This window comes from Plectropomus leopardus, chromosome 19, assembly GCF_026936395.1.
Source record: "Plectropomus leopardus strain MGB_pleo_1.0 chromosome 19, ASM2693639v1, whole genome shotgun sequence".
Taxonomy (NCBI): Eukaryota; Metazoa; Chordata; class Actinopteri; order Perciformes; family Serranidae; genus Plectropomus; species Plectropomus leopardus.
The window spans coordinates 5,453,182-5,467,931 of NC_142194.1; the positions used below are offsets into that span (position 1 = coordinate 5,453,182).

General features: G+C 38.4%; 2 protein-coding genes across 2 annotated transcripts; one reads left to right on the top strand and one right to left on the bottom strand.

The window, feature by feature from the left end:
• Nucleotides 1–696: 696 nt before the first annotated feature.
• g6pc1a.1 (glucose-6-phosphatase catalytic subunit 1a, tandem duplicate 1) lies at nucleotides 697–7,001 on the bottom strand. The gene is made up of 5 exons (XM_042507260.2): nucleotides 6,326–7,001; nucleotides 5,175–5,284; nucleotides 2,704–2,809; nucleotides 2,487–2,602; nucleotides 697–1,475 (listed from the first exon to the last, which is right to left on the bottom strand). Exons 1-5 carry the CDS (start codon nucleotides 6,541–6,543, stop codon nucleotides 967–969), a joined length of 1,059 nt encoding a protein of 352 aa, XP_042363194.2. The 5' UTR covers nucleotides 6,544–7,001; the 3' UTR covers nucleotides 697–966.
• Nucleotides 7,002–8,867: 1,866 nt separating this feature from the next.
• On the top strand, nucleotides 8,868–13,401 carry g6pc1a.2 (glucose-6-phosphatase catalytic subunit 1a, tandem duplicate 2). Its single transcript, XM_042508445.2, has 5 exons — nucleotides 8,868–9,171; nucleotides 9,258–9,367; nucleotides 10,502–10,622; nucleotides 11,513–11,628; nucleotides 12,508–13,401. Exons 1-5 carry the CDS (start codon nucleotides 8,942–8,944, stop codon nucleotides 13,008–13,010), a joined length of 1,080 nt encoding a protein of 359 aa, XP_042364379.1. The 5' UTR covers nucleotides 8,868–8,941; the 3' UTR covers nucleotides 13,011–13,401.
• Nucleotides 13,402–14,750: the final 1,349 nt, after the last annotated feature.

The window sequence follows — 14,750 nt, forward strand, 5'->3', positions numbered from 1 at the left end:
TTTAAAGATAAGTCATTATTTTGAGATGCTGCCTCATTTTCTGATTAAGTTTCTCCTCGTTATGATTCTACGTCATTACTAAGTCTCATTATAACGACTTACAGGATCTTTTTTTTCTATCACACCAGCAGAAATAGACTTCCAAATCTTAGTTATGTTTTCATTTTAAAATAATGAAACTTTGTCCAAGTTCATATAAAGATTACACTTTTAAGAAAAAAACAAGACATAACTTTGAACTTTGGAATAAATTTCCATATTTTTTAATAACATCTTCAGCGACTTTAGGTGACATGAGATTGAAGTCAGTTTCTAATCTGACTGTCAGAGCTGCAGAGGTGTGTCTGCCTCTGCAGCTCTGCTGATCTCAGTACTGTACATCCTTTGATATGTCGCCCTGAACCATCCACTCCTTTAAGGGCCCTCAGGGACACACCGTGGGACACACCGTGGGACACACGTGTTGTCTGTGTTGCGTTCTGCCCCTTGACCCTCCGTGTCTCTTTTGAAAGCTCATGGCTGTGGCGAAAGGATGTGTCACTATGTGGGACTGCCGAGTGAAGGGAGCATGCTCTGGTTAATGTTTAATGGTTGTTCCTGCCAGTGAATTAATCAGTGTCAGTCTGAGACATTCGGAGAAAACCGATAGGGGAGCACAGGACTACTAAAATAAGCACAACTCTTTATAAAAGCAAATGATTATTTAAAAAAAACATTTTTATTCCATCATTTATGCATCATTGAGCTTAAACAGCACTTTTTGTTTACTGAGTTGCTATAAAAATCTATTTTTTTTACATGAGGATATGCATGCGCAGACCTTTTTGTTGTCCTAAACAGAGAGACAGCACAATAACATCAGGGACATTGCCCAAAAAAGTATAAATGTCCTTGAGAATAAACAAATTCGACTAAATACAGAAAATTAGAATTAGAATTGACCTTAAACTCCGAGTTGGACCTGAATCACAAGTTCTTATCTTCTTTTTTAACGTTGCAAATCCAGCAGAGAGCCCAGGGAACCAGAGTGGTCGGGATCAAAAGTGCAAACGCACTTTTACCAAAAGACAGCAGATAGAAAGTCACAAGATTTTCAGAGGAAAATGTCCATCCGTCCAGCAGCTGCAGCAGAAATAAGGAGACGATGATACATCCCGACTTGAAAACGGTGCCTGATTTCTTCTTCTTGGTCTCGGCGTACAGCGGCGAGTGCAGGCCGAGGCCGAGGCCGAACAGGGTGCCCATGTTGCGCAGCAGGCTGGCGAAGGGCGTGGTGTCCAGGTGGACCCACTCGGGCTTCACACACCACCTGTGGGCTTTCTCCATCGTCCACAGCAGGTCCACGCCCACCGCTTTGAGGAGGACGTAGAAGCCGACCGCGAAGGAGGTCAAGAAGAGGGTCGTGCAGAAGTATTTCTTCATGCTGGCGCTGTAGATGCATTTCTGCCTCGAGACGACTTCAGCGACAAGGACACCTGACACGAAAACAGAGAAAAAGATCCATCGAACAGAGAAGCTCCTGTTCAGGATTTTAGGTGAGTAATGTTTTTATGGGATTTTTCCATAAGCTTTTGATTCTGGTGGTCTGTCTCGTGAACGCAATATCTCAAGAACGCCTTGAGAGAATTTCACTTGGTCTCAATGATGAGCTGATTAAATGTTGTTGGTCAAAGGTCAAGGTCCCCGTGACCTTGTCTGGATCATTGTTGTGAAAGCAATATCTCAAGAAAACCTTGAGATTTTTTTCTTTCAAATTTGGTACAAACGATCACTTGCACTCAAGGATGAAATGATTAGATTTTAATGGTCAAAGGTCAAAGGTGAAGATCACTATGACCTTGTCAGTCTCCTTCGAGTGACTGAAAAGCGATCTCGAGAAAACTTTTAAGCAATTTCTTCTAATTTGGCACAAACGTTTGAGTGGAATCAAGGACTTGATTTGTTGGTCAAAGGTCAAGGTGACCCTGACCTTGCATTTGTCTAATTCTTGTAAAAGCGATATCTCAAGAAAACCTCGATATGTCTTAAGATTTGACACAAACTTTCATTTGGACTCAACAATGAGAATTTAGAATTTGGTGCTCAAAGGTCAAGGTCACTGTGACCTTGCATCAGTCTTATTTTTGAGAACGTAATATCTGAAGATCGCCTTGTCGGAGTTTCCTCAAATTAGGCACAAATATCCACTGATTACAATCTGGTGGTCAAAGGTCAAGGTCATGGTGACCTCTTAAACCTTTTTTTTGGCCATAATCCAAGAACCTTGGGTTCCCACCTTGAAACTATGCTGATTGTATAGATAAGATGTGTCTGAAGCATCCATGTTTTCATGTTTTATCTGGTGCGTGGAGGCATAAAAGCGTGTGGCGGTATATTAAGTATATTAGTATATATACAGTATTAAGTTATTGTGTGATTCTTAGAAAAAAAATCTAACTTTCATCTCTACCTAATGTATACATTTCTGATTATTACGGCATACTAACCTGTAATGACTCCAGCGATGACCTGGTGTGGAAAGTGGGCCGCCATGTAGACCCGGGACATGCAGACCACCAGCTCTATCAGACCCATTAACGCCCACAGGTGTATCTGCAGGAATCTGACCGAGTGAGCACGAGTTTACACTTTAATTCTGAAACGCTTGAAGATGAAAGTTTAAAAGTTTCTGAGAAATAATTGATTTTATCACCACAGACTCACTTGTACAGTAAAGGGGGGCATCGCTTCTCCGTTGCAATAGCGAGCAGCGCCGTTACCATCACGTACCAGACTCCTGCTGCACCCATAGCATGACCTGAAGGACTCCCTGCAAGCAGCAGATTTAGGCTTAAAGGGACAGTTCACCCCAAAATCAAAAATACATTTCTTTCTTCTAACCTGTGGTGCTATTTATCAGTCTAGATTGTTTTTGTTTGAGTTGCAGAGTGTTGGATTCGCTGGCCGTCTGTCTTTTCTCCAATTTAATAGATTTTTATTGTGGAGCTGAAAGCACCGAAAATACGCTTGAATAATCCACAGAGTTTGTGTTGAGCAGTTTCATGTAGGAACTATTTTCTTTCTACCGAATGACTTCCTACAACTGTATTTCAGCATAGAAGGAAGTGTGCATCTACTCATGGACTAAAGGCTTGTGACAGGATGAAATATAAACATTAATGTGTCCTCCTGGGCTGAGCTCTAATGCTCAGCAGATGCACACTTCCCTCTGTGCAGTAATATGGTTGGTGGGTGTAGTTTGGTAGAAAGAAAATAGTTCCTACGTGAAACTGTTCACAACAAGGTCTGTGGATTATCTTGAAACTACAGAATATAGTAAGAAAAGCAAAACTAAAACGTGAGCATACGAAAAAGAAGAATTTCTTAAAAATAACTCCAAGGAAAAAGCAAAAAAAAACTTATATTTGAGGAGCTGTAACTATGAACTGAAAAATGATGATTACTGATCGAATCATTTCAGCTGTAATGGTATGAATTTGATATTTTAATGTTAAAGAAGCATCACAATTTATTTATTTTTTTTTATGTTTTGTGTGCAAAAATCTTAATTTGTAAAGTAACAAATAGCTATAGTCAAATGAATGTTAAAAGTGTATTTCCCTCTGAAATGTAGTGGAGTGAAAGTACTTTAAAATGTGTCATGAAAGGAAAATACTGAAGTACATTTGAGAAAAAAACATCAAATTTCTGCCCAAGTGCAGTACATGAGCAAATGTACCATTGTATATGCACATAAAAGACAACAAATGCAGCACTGACGGAGAGGAGACACTGTGCAATCCAATCTGAAATTCCTTAACACAAATTAAGAGATAAAATCACTACAAAAGGCCAAAGGTACTGCAGTTTATAACGTAGTTATCACATCTGAGCTCATATTCATTCAGAGAACGCCATGAGCACGTCCAGACACTGGAGATAGTATCTGGCCTTCATGCACGACGGTATCGCCTCACTAGTGCTGCACAATATATCATTTTCAAACGTCATCACAGAAGCACATCGTAAAAGTCTGCGATATTGTAGTCAGAGAGTTAGCTGAAAGAGAGTATCAACAGAAAACTACACTCTAAACTGTAGCTATCGTTCATCATTCAGACCATATTCTGTTTGTTTCTAGTTCAATTTGTTCAATGACAGAAAGTTGAAAAAATTTCCTTTAATTTTTTAAATTCAAAAACCAATTTGCTGAATTTTAGTCTTCAGCTACGAGCAGCAGAAGACAGAACTGAGTGCGTCTGACTTTGATATTTTTCAAACCGCACTTTATTTCCCCGTGTTGTTTTTATCTAAGTGACTAATGGAGACAACATTTTTTAAAAATTTTGTCCAGTATTGAGCGAGAGTGCTGCAGCCAGCATCAGAGAAACAGGCTGCAATGTAACCACTCAGGGCAACTGAAAATCTGTCGATGTACATCAACTAAAAATGTTTGTTTTCACCACTGACAGGCTCGAATTATTATTCTAAGTGTCTGACAACATTACGGAAAGGATCCTTACAGAGATAAGACAGCCATTAAATTGCCATCCCCGAACCCACCAGACTCTATTTAAATTAAAGTTATTTCAGTGTGCATAGAGTCAGCACATCTTTTACATCCAACTGGTTGAATTAACAGCTTATTTCAACAAAACCAGAGTCGGTGATTGTTGAAACAGTCTGACGACGAACCAAGACGACTTTTGTGAGTTTTATTTTACTTCTGTCAGCTTTGAATGAAGTGTGTTTTACGATGATAAAATTACTGTTTTTTTAATGGAGTCTGGTTGGTTTGGCGATAATTATTTGGGGGCTGTTTTTGGTTAAACAAAAAGGATCTTACTCTTTAACAAAAGGCTTTCCTCTGCAGGGATCATTTTCATGATGTCAGACTTTTAAAACAACAGTCTGAGCCTGTCAGTGACAAAACAAAAATTATATCTGAGCTATACTGACCTGCCAAACGCCCTGAGTGGTTACATTGCAGCCTGTTTTGAGTGCTGCAAGTTTCAAAACATGCTGTTTCCATTAGTCACTTAAAAACAAAAACAGAAAAAAACATTAAAATCTGTTCCTTTAACTTAATATCGTTATCGTGATATTTTCCTCACATGGTGCAACAATAGTATAAACAAGGGCGAAGATAAATAAATCAATGTGATCATGTGATCGACGGCGGCTCTGAACTGTACCTGGTCCGGTCTCACATGTGATGGGAAACTGCTGCAGAGTCGGGGTCGGTCCTGCTCTGTAAAACTGGGTCTCATGAACCCACCAGTACGGCCGCTCCCCAAACAAAACCCTGCCCCGGAGACACAAACAAACTCAAAACACAACTCTCTCTGTCTTTATGTGTTTAATCAGGGCTGTCAGACCATTCATTGTTTTAATCGTGATTAATCACTGAATTTTTAGTAGTTAATCATGATGGGTACAGAGGTCACTATTTATATTTATTAATTTCTGTTATTTAATTTTATTTCTTTATTTATTTTATTGTAATATTATTTTTCCCTAGTTTATTTTCCTCTTTTTATTTTTTTTTATTATTCAAATTATTTTATTATTTTAAATAATAATGTAAAATTGTATATATCTGATTTGGGGTATACATATTTATGTATGTTTAATTAATTAGAGTATAGGTTTAGGTTAATAAGGAAGCCGGTTAATTAAATTTCAGTGACTATTTTCTTTTACAAAAAATCAAAATCTATTAAAATCAATTTTGCATTAAAAAACAGTTATGAAGTCGATATTGACAAGACAAAGCAATTCTCACCAGATCGTCTTAATTAGGAATCAAATGGCGGCAAAAAAGGTGCATGGGGACCCACTGAGCCAGATTCAGGTATCTGGAGGTCAAAGGTCAACGGACCCCTGTGGCTTTCTCAGACTTTTCATGACAGTTGACAGTTTTTGTGGTTTTGTTGCCTTTTTTCACTATTTATTTTGTCTTCTTTTATGATATTTATGCTATTTTATATTTATTATTTTTCAGTTGTTATTTTTAATCTATTTATTAATGGACAGCACTTTGGTCAACTCAAAATTTTGCCTAATTTTGGAGCGTTATTTAGCCCCCTTCCTGAGAAGTGAGCATTACATGATTGGCACCACTCGATCCTTCAGGTCTTCTGCTTTCATATCTCAGTATTACCTCTGCAGCGTTAAAACTCAGCCGGGTACAACCTCTTAAAGATGGGAAAGTCAACCGAAGATTAACGCGAGAAAAAACCCAACAAAAAACCCAGATTATGTATCGACTACAACTGCACTGAGATTACCGCGTGAACGCCGACAGCCCTGTTTTCAATCAGTGTTACGTTTCATTTGTTTTTACCATTTCAGGACCAGGTTCAGCCAGTCTCCGAGGACCGCGACCCAGATGAGCCTGAGCGCCATGTCCCTCCGCAGGTGGAACCAGATCGGGAAGAAGCAGAAGAACGTGGTGTGCAGGTCGGCCACCGAGGACGCCAGGCTGAACAGACCCTCATACCTGCTGTATTTGGTCTGCAGGTGGACCGCCAGCTCGACCCCCCAACTGTGGAGAAGATCCATGATACCTCCGCCTGAGGACGAGCCACTCAATCTGGTTTTGTCAGTTTCAAGCTCTTCCAGGCCAGGCAGTCCCCTCTGTTCTGCCTCCCCATCGGACTTTACTCAAGGCTAGCGCCTTTGTTTGCCTTTGGGACGGTGCAGACAGGTTCCTTAACCTTTACACCCCTTGAGGCCCCCCCGTGCTAAAGTCTGTCATCACAGAAATCAGCTGCCGTCCCTCTCGCACATTTCTGGGAAAACCCTTTTTGTTTTTTTTAGTAGCTTCTGTTCTGAGCTCCATTGATCTTTGCTCAATCCTCTCTGTGCCTCGGACAGTGCAGAGTGCGTCATTTATTGTCCTACTTCCTACTCGGGGTCGGGACCCCAATGTGAGAAATTCTTATCACAGACGTCCTCAAAGATCAAATATGAGCTCATCTGTGGGGATGTCCCCGTTTGACGTGACAGAGCAGCAACTTGTAGGCGACCTGCAACCTCCTGTTTTATCAGCGACTATCTCCTCAGCTTCAGTCCAATCATTTAATCATTGATCACCTTATGTAACCCGTAACGGCTCGCTCCGCCAGTGAGATGCTTTCACCAAATCATCAAAAAACACAATTACGTAACTGACAAATTATTACTCAGAGGCTGCATGAAAGGGGAGAAAGAAGAATTTAAGAAAGGGACATTTAAAAATGTTTTGCAGCTCAGTTAAAAGCAATTAAAAGGCAGTTATTATAATATATATTTTTGAATACACATCCCCCGAAAGTTCAAATGTGCTTAAAATATCCCACAAAATATTGTTAGAAGATAAATATTTTTGTAATGCTATGACATCACATACCGCTGTGCAAAATAATCGTTAGCAAACGTAATTATTATCGTAAATAAACTAAAAAAAACAAAAAACCTAGTCATCTCTTTGCAAGTCTTTAGTAAGTCGCAGGTATTTGCATTCAGCTTCCAAGTAAAGACATATAACTCCCAAACTTTACTTTCTGAGTCCTAAATAAGTGATAATGCACTCCTCACCGAATATAATGTGATTATACAACAGTTACTATAGTATATTAAATTTACAGTTATCACGGATGCTTTTCAAAATTTGCATTACTTCGGACAAACGCTGATTTGAAACTTGAAAGTGCTTTATTCAGTGTTTTTACCGGTTTGAATCTTCAGGTCTGTTTGTTTTTGGATTTGAAAAAACCTCCGATGATTCAGTTCACAGTAAAAAAAAAAACTCCTGAATGATGAGACGTTGATGAAATTCAAACCGGGAGAAGTTTCAGCTGGTTGCAACCTGCAGTCCTCAAAACCAGATGCCACTAAATCTCTCAAAATCTCACATCCTTTAATTAGACACAACAGACGCAACAAAAACGCTTAAGACCTGAACAAATGCCAAATGTTGAATCTTGTACACTGGTGCTCATTGGCGTATTTAACGTTTACATGTTGGATTTGTCATTTGTCATGTGTATTTTATGTCGACAATAGTATTTTGCATATTCTTACAGTAAGACAGTTACAATAATACTCTATATTGAAGCAGGCACACCCCTCCAATATGCAAATATGCTCAGTATGTTCAGGCTGGGATAATATATATATTTTTAATCTATTTTGCATGTAGTATATTAAAAATAATCTATTTTTTGTGGCATTTTTTATAACTTTTTTTGTGGCATCATGACAAAGACATGGCATTTAAAGGGTAAAAATTCTGAAAACTAATAAATATTTGATATTTCTGATATTTAGGACTGATGTTGGTTCAAAAATATACTCAATAAAAGCAGAAAAAATATTAATTTTTATGATTTTTAAAGCTTGATTTTTTAAAAAGTGCCTTTTGTGTGCAGAGTGATGCCAGAGTGTGTAATATTAAAGCGGGCCCTGAGGGTTAAAAAGTCATAGTGTGTGCACTTTTTCGTGTACGGCCCTCATTTATACTGTATATCTGTACTTTTTTATGATAAAAATTACGTTTTTAACAGCCCCCAGACCCCTGTCAGACGTGCTCCCTCCCTGTGTTGACTGAGTGGCTGCGTCTGAGGTTAACAGCATGTTATTCTGCAAACTGTTTGTGTTTAATTTGGGTAATTCTTGTGAAATCCAGCTGCTGGTCCACTGACTCCCTCTGCCTTCAGTACAGTAGTTGAGTCACAAAGATAACATTGACGGTTTTTTTTGTATCTCCTCAACTTGTTTGTGTGACAAACCTCCCAAACTCTCCTGACTCCCTGAGTTTTATTACACATGTGCAAGGTCCAAAGATCAGCGCGAGCATGCGTTTGGGCAGTGGGTCCCTCCGGTATAAAACCGGCCAGCTGTGGGACTGACTGCAGCACTCTGGTTTCGTGTCTCACAGCAGCAGACTGAGATTTCTCTCCCTCTCTCTGAGGCAAACATGAACGCAGTAATGGACGCCATGCAGGGTTTTGGGGTGAGCACCACCCGCTACCTGCAGACCAACTATCAGGACGCCCAGGGTTTGTTTCTGTGGGTGTCCTGGGCGGCGGACCTCAGAAACACCTTCTTCATCTTCTTCCCGCTCTGGTTTCACCTGCGCTCATCAGTGGGCATCAAGCTCATCTGGGTGGCCGTGATCGGAGACTGGCTCAACTTGGTCTTCAAATGGTGAGTCCGGTAAATGTTTAACTTCTAACAACAGTAACTTTTTAAACATATTTTATAACGGAGTTGGTGTTTTCTGCCGTCTTCAGGATTCTGTTCGGGGAGCGTCCGTACTGGTGGGTCCATGAGACGTCTTACTATGCAGACACAGTCCGTCCTCACATTGAGCAGTACCCGATGACCTGTGAGACCGGCCCAGGTGAGAAATAACACCACACACACACGAAAATGAGCTGCAGTTCCCCCGTTAACCCCTCGTTCCCCTCAGTCTCCGGGAAAACTTCATGGCCTCAGGTTTGCTGTGTGGCAGTTTGAGTAAATATGTATAAATTTAGCTTCGTGTGCTGCAGATTTTGACACACGGGGCCTCAAGATCTGGTCACAGGTGTAGGTTTTAGTTTTATCAACAAAGTGTGCTTAAAGTAGCCCCTGTGGCTGATAAATTATCATACCTTACAGCTTTAACTACTCTGTGTACAGTTAGGTTGCAGACTTGTGTCAGTACAATTTTTAAAATAAAATAAAACTAATAAATTAAGTAGCAATAATAGCAGCAGACTTTTTCTAGCAAACTTAAAGAAAATTAAATAAATAAAAGCAATATAAAAAGGCAGTTACAGCAGCAGACTCATGCCATTAAACTTTAAAAATAAAACAAAACGCACCAGTTAAATTAAATTTATATTATCTTTATTTTTTTTAAACTGTTTAAAAGCAGTTACAACAGCAGACTCATGCTAGTAAAATTCAAAAATAATTAAAAAACAAATATATAAAAGAAGAAACAGCAGCAGACTCATGCCAGTAAAACTTTAAAAATAAAACAAAACACACTAGTTAGATTAAATTTATATTATTTTTATTTTTTTAAACTGTTTAAAAAGCAGTAACAGCAACAGGCTCATGTTAGTAAAACTTTAAAAAACAAAATAAAACAAATATATAAAAGGAGTAAAAAAAGCAGTAACAGCAGCAAATTTGTGTTAGTACAAATCAAAAAATAAGATAAAAGGCACTAGTTAAATAAAATCTACATTATATTTACACGTGTATAAATTTGCAGAGATAAACATTATGAATAAATAAATAATATATTATATATATTTAATATGTATTTAATAAATAAATGTTAAATCTTTGTCATTTGTGTCTGTGGTGACTTCTTTCTCAGCACCTGAATATTGATAAATATACTTAGTTATTTTCCATGTCTGTCTCTAATATTAGTTTCATGAAAATGAGATTTAATGGTTTTTATTCATTCATTCAGTCACTTGTTGTTTTTCAGTGAATCAGCCACTGATTTGACCTCCGCTCTCTCTCTGTTATCCAGGCAGCCCCTCCGGACACGCCATGGGCGCCGCAGGTGTCTACTACACCCTGGTGACCTCCATCCTCGCCATCATGACCAGCAAGAAGAAGTTTGGGAGCAAGAAATCCAGTAACAAGGACTGGTGAGTCAAAAACAGTCTGAGACTCCACTGATGTCGCGGTTGTTTACAGTTTTCTTCGCTTATCGTCCGGGACACGCTATCTGTCCTCGGCTCTGTGGTTGATCATTGACTCCTGAACAGTTTTGGCCGGACGAGCGTGCAGGAGTTGTTTTGACGTCCAGGCAGCTGAAGTTCTCATGACCAGCCGAGAAAAACTGTGTTAACTGTTATATTGCTTCAAAAGGTCGACTTGTTTTCTCGACCTTGTTAACTGCTTTGTGTGCAGTTAGGTCGTTTGCAATGAAAAAAAAAACAATTTGTGAAATATTATCAATAATTACTAATAATTTTACCTGCAAACAAATCATGCTATATAATCATAGACATGGTTTCTTTGGAAGATATTTTGTGTTGAATTTTTTAAGCTTATAAAGTAAATCTTAATTTGAAAGGTAATAACTATAGCTGCCAAAAAATGTAAAAATGAGTTTTTCTCTGAAATGCAATGAAATATGAGAACAAGGGACGTCGAATAGAAATACTCAAGTAAAATACGACAAAAAATGAATAAATAATCTTTACTGTCATTACACTGAAGTGCAATTACATTTTGCAAACTTTATCTCAGCAGTTAAAATAAAATTAAATAAATAAAAGCATTAAAAGGCAGTAATAGCAGCAGACTTTTTCTAGTAAAATTTTAAAAATAAAATGGAAAATGTATGAATAAAAGCATTAAAAAACAGTAAAATAGGCCAACTTGTGCTAACACAATTTTAAAAATGAAATAAAATAAACCAATAATAGTTTAAAAAGCAGTTTTAGTGCAACTTTAAAAATAAAATAAAATGTGAGTGCTGCCCTCTTCAAACTAAAATAACCGTTTTTCTGATTGTGTTTGTTTTTTACAGGTATCTGAAGGCCGTTTTGTGGACACTGTTTTGGGGAGTCCAGGTGTGCGTCTGTCTCTCCAGGGTCTTCATCGCCGCCCATTTCCCCCACCAGGTCATCGCTGGTGTTCTCACAGGTCAGTGCGGAAATGTTTTAAGGATAAAAATCAAGTTTAGAGAAATTGCAACAAGTTTAATGAGTTTTTAAGTGACGTCAAAAACTCACGCTAAGGTTGAAAGAAGGTAGGAGGGGCTATAGAGCTGATGTGCCACGCCCAAAACTATTTGTGCCACCAAATTAAAATAAATTCTGGTTTATCTGATAAACAGTCAAAAATAAAAACAAACAAGACTATTCAGTTCAGTAATAATTGAATTGAATTGAATTGAATTGAATTGAATTGAATTGAATTGAATTGAATTGAATTGAATTGAATTGAATTGAATTGAATTGAATTGAATTGAATTGAAAATGGACACAGCATATTAATAAACATCATCATGGGTAAAATCCCAGTTGTCTAAATGAGTTGTTTGAGGCCATAAATATTTTAGATTTTTAGCTTTTTAAATGATGATGAGTGAGTGGTTCTTCTAAATCATCATTCACATGTGAAAAACTGCTGGAGAAATGCAAGTTTCTGCGTGTGTATATATTTGTAGTTGTAATTGGATTTTTTTTTTAAACAACATTTAAATGACATTTTCATACAACCTGTCACCTTGATTATAATGTGGGACCTAAATTAGCCTGACTGGAAAAATTAAATATAAAAAAAAACATCTTGACTAAAAGTTGACTAAAATGTCATGAATTTTCGTCGACTGAAACTATGAAGGATGAAAATGACTAAAATGTGACGAAAGACTCAACTAGCTGCCACATTAGCGCTGGCTGAGACGGCCTGCTGCAGTCAGAGAGGAACTACTTTTGTGGCGTAACGTGTGATGTCACTGCCCGTGCTGTTGTGTTCACGATGTAACACGTTGATATTGACGTGGACTTTTCGCTGCAGGTATGATCGTGGCCGAAGCCTTCGACAGAACTCAGTGGATCTACAACGCCAGCATGAAGAAATACTTCTACACGACCCTCTTCTTGACCTCCTTCGCGGTCGGCTTCTACGTCCTCCTCAAAGCGGTGGGCGTGGACCTGCTGTGGACGCTGGAGAAAGCCCAGAGGTGGTGCGACAGGCCCGAGTGGGTCCACCTGGACAGCACGCCCTTCGCCAGCCTGCTGCGTAACATGGGCACCCTGTTCGGCCTGGGCCTCGGCCTGCACTCGCCGCTGTACGCCGAGACCAAGAAGAGCGGCAGCACGCTGGCGAAAGTCGGCTGCGTCGTCAGCTCTCTGTTCCTGCTGCACCTGTTTGACTCCTTCAAGCCTCCCACGCACACCGCCGCCCTCTTCTACCTGCTGTCCTTCTGCAAGAGCGCCACCGTGCCTCTGGTCACCGTCAGCATCATCCCGTACTGCGTGAACGGCGCTCTGGGCCTGCAGAACAAAAAGGGCGTGTGAAAAGTGAACTCAGAATATACAGACTGATGAAACGGAGTCTCTTCCACATAAAAAACTTTCCTCGGGTGCTTTTTTGCTTTCATGTGATCCTCAGGAAAAGCTACGAGAGCGACGGGAAACGTGATTTGGACCCTGAACTCTGTGACACACAGTGAAAGCACAATCCAGGATTCCCAGCCGCGCTTATAAAGAGCATTTCTGAATTCACCAAAATACCACGAACACATGAGCTGCAGCTGCTGTGTTCAACCTCATTTTAAAGCCAAGACGTCACTCAGCTTTCATATGTTGTTTCAAATGTTTCGATAATGTATTTTAAATGTTAAAGAAAGTATTTTTGAAACTGTTTTGAATATTTTTTAATAAAAAAATGTCTTGAAAATGTATTAAATGACTTGATTCAAAATTTTCTGCATCATGAAATCACACTGGATTACACCATAATTAACCCTTTAATATCCCACACACTCGTAGCGCTCTGCGCTTTTCAAAGTCAGGCGATAAAAATATTATACCTTATTTCATCATTATTTATTTATTTTAAACCAACATCAGTCCTAATCATGAATATCAAATATTCTTTTTTTTTACCCTTTAAATGCCACTTTTTTCATGATGCAGATAAGTTTATAGATGCCCCCCGCCATTTTTTAGAAATTATTTTCAATAATACTACGCCTGAGATATATCAGTGATTGGCAGCATCATTGATTGTGACAGTGCACCTTGTGGAAAAAGCATGTATTTTCTCCATATGTCAAATATGGTTTAAAAAAAAAAGAAGAGACAAAAGTCCAGAATGACACCCAGAAATAATACAGTGCATGTTTTTATGTGTTTCAGTGGGTTTTAATGGTGCATTTTTTGCACTTAACAGTCTGAATGTAACAATTGTGTTTACGCAGCGTATTTAAAATTACTGTAGGAGCTGAGCTGGAAATAATTTTTGCAGGAAATTACGTTTGATGCTCCAACACCCCCTGTTGCATAGTTGGAAATGAGAAATAAAAGGAAAAATGAACCGCAAATCTACAAGAATTGTACCTAAATAACAACGTAACCTAAAAATGAGTTTGCTTTTTCAGTTTAAAAAAAAAGAAATAGAAAAAGAAAAAAAAATCTGATAATTAGTAAAAAAAGAAAAAAAGAAGAAAAGGGTAAATTATATAGAAAAAGTGCTTAAAATCAAATGTGTTCAGTAAAATAATTTTCAATTATAATATTCAATTATATATTCAATTATGATAATTATAAATATTTTTCCCTTTTTTTTGTCCTTTTTCTACACAGTTTTCCCACCTGAAATGAGGTGAAGTGCAGTTATAAAGTAGCAGAAAATGGAGCATAAGTAAAGTACAAGTACCTCAAACTTAAGTAAATGGACTTTCCACTTCTGTCAATAAAAATAAACATCGAATAGAATAAATATTTGACCTAAAACACGTTAACCTCAGCAATCATGAAACCTTTAAACTGTTTACCGAGACAGCACGTGCAGCGAGGATCCCAAAACACAAAAAACAAGAAAAGTACAGTAAAATGGTGTTAAAATTATTCATATTATACTGAATACTGAATATATACTGAATTTGTGTGTGTGTGTGTGAGGCACACTATTTATTCTAGAAATGCACACACACACACACACACACACACACACACACACACACACACACACACACACACACACACACACACACACTGTCCCATTCTGGATGTTGTATAAGCTCCATAAAGATG

What these genes read in the sequence shown, in the direction of transcription:
- g6pc1a.1 (XM_042507260.2), bottom strand. Translation starts at nt 6,543, where the DNA reads ATGGATCTTCTCCACAGTTGGGGGGTCGAGCTGGCGGTCCACCTGCAG. An exon ending in CTGAACCTGGTCCTGAAATG is followed by an intron (nt 5,285 to 6,325) that starts GTAAAAACAAAT and finishes TCTCCGGGGCAG; the next exon opens with GGTTTTGTTTGGGGAGCGGC. An exon ending in TGCCCCCCTTTACTGTACAA is followed by an intron (nt 2,603 to 2,703) that starts GTGAGTCTGTGG and finishes TCACTCGGTCAG; the next exon opens with ATTCCTGCAGATACACCTGT.
- g6pc1a.2 (XM_042508445.2), top strand. Translation starts at nt 8,942, where the DNA reads ATGAACGCAGTAATGGACGCCATGCAGGGTTTTGGGGTGAGCACCACC. An exon ending in GACCTGTGAGACCGGCCCAG is followed by an intron (nt 9,368 to 10,501) that starts GTGAGAAATAAC and finishes TCTGTTATCCAG; the next exon opens with GCAGCCCCTCCGGACACGCC. An exon ending in CATCGCTGGTGTTCTCACAG is followed by an intron (nt 11,629 to 12,507) that starts GTCAGTGCGGAA and finishes TTTTCGCTGCAG; the next exon opens with GTATGATCGTGGCCGAAGCC.